Below are 7,614 nucleotides of genomic sequence, written 5' to 3'. Positions count from 1 at the left end.
AGCATCATGGAATGCCAGGTTGTTAGAACAAAGTGTTCTTGCATTGAGGGAGGGCATGACCAGGGGCCCAAAGTCCATCTACAACCTCAGTGTATTGCCATATAAATATATGTACATAGGTCAATACCTCTATTTTTATGAATTACTGTATGAAAATAAGATACACACCCATAATTTGTTTTTCTTGAAAGAGCTCCATCTTCCACAATCCCACCACCATCCACACCATCAATGCTTTATTTTTTTCTAGTCATTATAATTACCTATACTAACCTCATATCGTTTTTCACATTTTCCTTGACATTCTCTGCTCTCCCATAACTACTCACATATAAGGATGGGCTTGCCACTGAGCAGAGATCTCATTGAGCTGGTTTACCCCACACCGAGAAGGGAACCTTGAATTCAGTTGGTTTTCAATATATATTGGAGTAACAGACTTCATACATGGAGTCTGCCTCTAACACTGTCAACAAGATAAGCAATACTTGCTTTTCAATCTGATGACTGCTTTGGAAACAAGAACACTCTGTTCTGGAGAAACTCACACCAATTGAAGATGGGGGCCGGCCTCTGAGGACTGTGGAACCCAAGCAACACACATTTGTATCACTCCTGTTCAAAACGTTCAAATGAATGAAAAATAATTACAACAAGCCATGAGCGATGCCTTGAAGGAGAAAGAGGGGAATGGTTTACAAAACAGAAGTGACCTGAGCGGTGCCTGTGGAACGCTGAAGGATAACCACGCAGCCATGCTAAGTGCAAGTTCATCTCATGACACCTCCATGTCTACAAAGAACTGGAGGTGGATCAATGAAATTAACCACAAGGGTAAGTTGATCAAAAATGCTTAAAGACTAGATGACGAAAGAGTAGGATAAAAATCCCACTGGTTCTAGGCATCACATTCTCAGAATGCGTAAATTACTGCAGCTGAATGTAGAATTTATGTCTGAGCCTTCTGAAAAATGAGATGAAAATACAAATGTACTGAATTGGAGTTTCTTCCAGGCCAGGAATAGCAAGCACGCAGAATCTCTCAGAGAGGAAATGAGGGCTGCAATCAGTTGGAGGACAAACTCATTGCACGGGTCTTTCTGTAGTTTGGATACTATGGTCTCCATTTATTTTGGCATCCAATACCTTGCCTGCTACCTCCTTGAAGTCTTTGCTTTTTTTCACTATTGTTTGTTTTTTCAAGAGTATTTATCATGCATTTCTCAACACTGGTGGAATTTTAAAAGATAACAGGATAGCATAACAATAGAGCCTAATGATTGCCTTAATATAAAGTAATGAGAATGATCCCAAGGCACACGTGTGATTTCCTGAGCATCACCTCACGGAGATCTAGCTCATACTTCGCTGATCCTTGTGGAATATTTAGACTGTACCGTGCCCTCCCTTTGTGCGCCTTCGGAATAGCAGCCTCTCTCTAGACAATGGCTATGAGAAACCAGCCCTCCCCTTGTAGAACTCAAGCTGCACTTCTACATCGTAACAGCCCTCTATTTCCTGACACCAGACTATTCTCCTGTGTCTCTGTTGTATTTTTTGTGGGCTTGTATAATAGCCATCCATTCCCACCAGATCATTCCACTCTCTGCAGTCCACACAACCCCAATCAGAGAGGATTTCCCCACCATGTTGTGGAACTTCCTTGATTTTAACAGAATCTATGTGCCCTTCCCACTCCTCCAAAAATTCTCCTTTGCCTGAAAATGTAGCTAATGTTAGAATACAGTATTGATATGGAATGAGAAAGAGACAATATGTGAAAGCATTTACGAGGAGCTAATAAACCATTATGATACAGAGGTTGGCTGTTAAAGAACAGCTGTCCAGTAGACGAACATGGTATTCCAGAGCGATAAAAGAACCGAGTAACTTTTATCTGGCAAGACGTTTCCTTTTACGTTGTAATTTTAAACCAACTATAAAGAAACGGTTATATTTTCCACTACATAAAAACCTGAAATCAAACCCACTCCCATCAAATCGATTCTGACTCACAGTGACCCTGCAGGACAGAGTAGAACTGCTCCTTAGGGTTTCTACGACTGTGAACCTTTGTAGGAGCTGACAGCCTCATCTTTCTCCTGCTGAGCGGCTGGTGGGTTTGTCCGGCTGACCTTCAGGTTAGCAGCCCATTGCTTAATCCACTGCACTAAATGTATCCTTTTCTGAAATTGGCGACAAAGTAATGGTTTTAGGCAGACTACCCAATGTTTTAAAGCAAATATTGACTATTATCAGTAATTTTCTATTAATGAAACTAATTAGAAACACTACTACTACAGTGAAGTTATTTAAATTGTGGATTTTGAAGCCATATCACCTCAGTTCATACTCTGTCATGTCCACCTACTAACCAGGTACTCTGGGCAAGTTACTTCGCTGCTCTGTGCCTCAGATTCCTCATCTATTAAGTAAGGATGATAAGAAGTCTGTAAAGTTCTAAGGGTCAGTGCCTGACACATGGTCAGTATGGTCAGTAAATGCTAGATACATCACTGTCATTATAATTTAGAATCATGAGAAAACATTAAAACTACATACCTCTTTCCCTCATTTATTAGTTCCACTAATCCTATTTTTACTTCTACACTTCAGTGGAAGTGATTCACACTAAACATTTCCTGAAATACATATACTGGTACTCTCAGCTTGACTTCGAGCCAGCCTTCCATCAAAGCCCTGAGAACACTCTTCTTTCCATGTCCTTTCAGAGCTTCCTTTCAGACCCTTCTCTGTAGATTCTAGAAAACAAGTCATGACTACTTTCAAACTAATGGAAAATAAGATGATAACTTGTTTTCCTAATACCTAAAAACTGTGTACTAGGAAATCAAATTTTCTAGAATACTTAAAATTCCTCAAAGATATTCCAGGAAGCGACCTGCATAAGTATAAAGAATCTTCTAATTTTCAAAAAAGTAGGGGGATGAATAACAGGAAAGTGGGTGAAGGGAGACAACAGACATTGTAAAACACAAAAGAACAGTAATAATATATAATTGATCAAGGTCTCACGAGGGTAGGCGGGTCAGGGAGGGAGGTGAAAAAAGAGGCACTGATACCAAGGGCTCAAGTAGAAAAAATTATTTTGGAAATGTTGATGGCAACATATGTACAAGTATACTTAATACCATTGAATGATGAACTGTTACTAGATTTATGAGAGCCCCCAAATAAAATGATAAATAAATAAATAAAACCAAGGGGGGGGGCGGCTAACATCTAAACCTCCATTTACAAGATGACTAAATTCTAAATCTCAAAAAAAAAAATTCTAAGTCTTAAAACTGGATCAAAAAAAAACAACAACTGGATCAATGGCTGTCTCTATCAATCTTGACAGATGACCTCAAACCCCATATGTAATTTGTTTGACAGGATGCAGGTCAAAAGGAGATAGAACCAGACTTGGAGGAACTGACTTTTAAAAGGATAAACACCTTTTTTTTGTTTTATTTTGTTCTGTTTCGATAAACACCTTTTTAAAATTTAATTATAAAAGGGAAAAAAACTGGAAATTAAATGTCTATGAATAGGAAATCAATCAAATAAATGTTGCTAATCTATATGGTAGAATATTATTTGTCAATCTAAAATATTTTTTATAATTGGTATAGGAAAATGCTTATGGTACTTTCCATTTAAGAAAAATATTATCATGAAATGTGCAAAGACTCAGAGTTAGAAAACCAAAATGGAAGCATACCCTCGATGTGCCCTAACTGGAAGAACTCAAGAAGACACTCAAGACTGGAGCCCCAATATTGAAAGATTCTATGGGCAAAATATTAAATGATTAAGAAAGTATCAAAAGAAGATGGAAAGAATACACAGAGGCACTATACCAAATAGAACTAGTCTGAAATAAGAAGTTCAAGCTGTACTGAAAGCATTAGCCAAAAACAAGGCTCCAGAAATTGATGGAATACCGATTGAAATGTTTCCACAAGCACATAAATTACTGGAACCACTTACTCATCCATGCCAGGAAATCTGTAAGAAAACTATGTGGCCAACTCACTAGAAGAGATTCATATTTGCACCCATTCCAAAGAAAGGTGACCCAACAGAATGCTTAAACTATAGAGCAATATATATCATTGATAGCACATGAAAGTAAAATTTTGCCGAAGATCATTTAACAACAGTTGCAGTTGTACATTGACAGAGGTTCAGACCAGATTCTGAACAGGACACGGAACAAGGGATATTATTGCTGATGTCAGATGGATCTTGACTGAGAACATCAAAAAAAGTTTCCTTGTGTTTTATTGACTATGTCAAAGGATTTGACTGTGTGAATCATAACAAACTATGGATAATCTTGAGAAGAATGGAAATTCCAGAACACTTTGTTATGCTCATGGGAAACCTGTAAATGGATCATAAGGCAGTTGTGTGAATGGAACAAGGGAATACTGCATGGTTTAAAATCAGGAAAGGTGTGCATAAGGGTTGTAACCTCTCACTATACTTATTCAATCTATATACTGAGAAAATAATGAAAGAAGCTGAGTTATATTGATTGTGGCATCAGGACTGGAGGAAGGCTTATTAACAGCCTGAGAAATGTAGATGACACAACCTTGCTTGCTGAAAGTGAGGAGGAATTGAAGCACTTGCTGATGAAATGAAGGCATATAGCCTTCAGTATGGGTTACAACTCAATGTAAAGACCAGAATCCTCGCAATTAGCCAAGAGGTAACATCATGGTAAACAGCGAATGGTTGAAGTTGTCAAGGATTTTTGTCTTGCTTGATCCACAATCAATGCTTTTGGAAGCAGCAGTCAAGGGTCAAAAGACGTGTTACATTAGGTAAATCTGCTGCACAAGCCCTCTTTAGAGTATTGAAAAGCAAAGATGTTACTTTGAGAACCAAGGTGCACCTTAGTTCTACTAAGCCATAGTATTTTCTAAGCCATAGTATTTTCAATTGCCTGAGATGCATGTGAAAGTTGGACACTGAATAAGGAAGACCATAGAACAGTGGTTCTCAAGCTTCCTAATACGGTGACCCTTTAATACAGTTCTTCATGTTGTAGTGCCCCGCCCAACATAAAATTATTTTCATTGCTACTTTATAACTATAATTTTGCTACGGTTATGAATTGGGCAACCCCTGTGAAAGGGTTGTTCAACCCCCCAGAGGGGTCACCACCCACAGACTGAGAACCTCCGCGGAATCGATACATTTGATTCATGGTGCTGGTGAAGAATATTGAAAGTACCACTAACATGCAGCCTTTCTTTTTTCAGTTATTTTCTATTTTTTAAAATAGTGCATACAAAGACCATGCAACTCCAAACACCAGAATCTTTAACTGGAAACATTGCACAAGAAGAGCATTCTGAATAAAGAAGAGCTCTTCCTTAAAGGACTTTGAAAAATTACGGATAATTAAAAGCTAAGGAAGAAAAAGAGATACTCGGAGGCTTCCACAAGTTCATGAAGTTAAAAGATAATGGGCTTTCCCACGAACTTCTTGAAGTCCTCTCAAGTGCGCGCGTGTGCAGTGCAGTCAGCTCTGATTCTCGGACCCTCTGCACACAACGAAACCCGCCCCAGTCCTGCACCACCCTCACAACTGTCACTGTTGGAGCCCACTGCTGCAGCCACTGTGCCACTCCATCGCATTGAGGCTCGTCTTCTTTTTCACCGACGTCCTTCTGAAGGCGCTAGCTTCGTGACAAAACGTCCGAAGTATGTGAGAGGCAATCTTGCCCTCCTTGCTTGTAAGGGGCTCTCTGGCTATACTTCTTTCAAGACAGCTTTGCTGGTTCTTCTGGCAGCCCATGGTACGCTCAGCATTCTGCTCCAACACCTCAGTTCGCGCGCATCATTCTGCTCGGTCGTCTTCATCCATTGCCCGGCTCTCACACACCAGTGAGGGGCTGAAAGGGCAAGGGCTTGCGTCTGGGCACCCTCGTCCTCAACATGCCATCTTTGCTCGCTGAGGCATTAGAGGGTCTTGTGCAGGAAATCTCCCCCAACGCACTAGATCATTTGCTCTCCTGACTGTTGCTTCCATGAGCATTGGTTGTAGATCCGAGCAAAATGTGTATATACACACACAGATATTTATTCTATAGTACATATTTCAACATACATATACCCACAGACGCATGAGGGAAGAGCCCACCCATGCAATATTTTCATAAGTCAAATACACTTACTGATTGTTTAAATTCGTTTAACTGTACTTGGAGATTCTGGGATTTGTCTAGTTCCTTTTTCATCTCATTCATATTTCGTTTGAATTCAGTCACCTCTAAACGCAGGGAGCGGCGTTCCACTTCAGCTGCATGGAGCCTTTGCGTAAATCCAAATATTTGCTTCTGTAGGGACGCGGTGCTTTTCTGTTGATAAGCAAGAGCAATGTCACATACAGTAACTACAGCTAAATTAATAAGTCAGTAGCAATGCTATTTTCCCATGTGATATGTGACTTAAGTTACACGGTATGCAATACCAAACATGTTGTGAACAAGCTATCAAGTGAGAAATGGATTCACTGTGTAGCTTGACCTAAAGCACCATTTTAAATTTTTTAAATAAATTGCATGATAGCCAATTTAAGGGACATCAACTGTGTGAATTGTAAATAAACATATTTTTATTTAAGAGAATATATGTCATGAAAAAAAAAATAATTTATAAATTATCAAGGGTTCATGAGAGAGGGGAAAAAATGAGCTTATACCAAGGGCTCAAGTAGAAAGAAAATGTTTTGGAAATGATGATGGCCACATTTGTACAAATGTGCTTGACACAATGGATGGATGGATGGATGGATGGATGGATGGATGGATGGATGGATGGATTGTGATAAGAGCTATACAAGCCCCCAATAAAATGATTTTAAAAAGAGAGAAATACTCTTTTAATTAAAATGTTCAAGACGAGAACAATGCCAGTTATTACTGAAACTCAGAGATAAAGTTTCATTTTGTTAGGAAACAACAATTTGACATATGAGAAATGAACGGTTTAAGGCAAGAAATAATCTACATGGCTAGGAAATGGAATGGACAGCTGTTTGTGCCTCGGACCATTCTGCTGCGGTTCCCTTATGGAGAACAGGAACATCAGAACTAACGCTAGAAGGTTTGTGTTTTGAGATTTTAGACATTTTATTTGGCAGTGTTTCTACTTCCTGCATTAAAAGTTCTCTGGCAATCTAAATACATCGGTGCATAACCATCGTAGACCCTGAGGTCACGAGTAGATCAACGTGCATACGTACCATGATGGGCACGTGACCGCACAGACCGTGCTTCAGGGCCAGCGTGTTCGCTTTATGAAGCCCCCGGGCCAGCCTCTGAACCAGGGAGTCTTTTTCAACGTACGTAATGCTCCTACTGCGCAGAGGTATATTCTCCATCGCCAGCCTGATCTTATCCATGAGTTTTGCAAATGAATTCTTGGCTGCCCCTATGAGTAAATGGCCACAGATTCTGGAGTTCGGATCTTCAGGGGAAATTTTTGAAAAAGATGGACAAAAATGTGAGTGGTCTCTTGTTTCATTTCACAGCAATGCCGATCACAACACAATGAAGGCGCTTTCTCCCTGACACACTTCCCATTCGCCTG

General features: G+C 39.7%; 1 protein-coding gene across 1 annotated transcript in view; it reads right to left on the bottom strand.

The window, feature by feature from the left end:
* The window catches only part of CCDC171 (coiled-coil domain containing 171), a 303,642-nt gene that overhangs the window by 155,206 nt on the left and 140,822 nt on the right, over positions 1-7,614 (bottom strand). The window contains exons 20-21 of the mRNA XM_004706542.2: positions 7,268-7,491; positions 6,198-6,380 (exon numbers count right to left, since the gene is read on the bottom strand). Coding sequence (XP_004706599.1) covers positions 6,198-6,380; positions 7,268-7,491 — 407 coding nt within the window. The remainder of the gene's footprint in view (positions 1-6,197; positions 6,381-7,267; positions 7,492-7,614) is intronic.

This window comes from Echinops telfairi, unplaced genomic scaffold, assembly GCF_000313985.2.
Source record: "Echinops telfairi isolate 266 unplaced genomic scaffold, ASM31398v2 ScPeMD7_25;HRSCAF=90, whole genome shotgun sequence".
NCBI classification, from domain to species: Eukaryota; Metazoa; Chordata; class Mammalia; order Afrosoricida; family Tenrecidae; genus Echinops; species Echinops telfairi.
The sequence above is the reverse complement of the archived record's forward strand: the minus strand, read 5'-3'. Positions and strand labels throughout refer to the sequence as shown.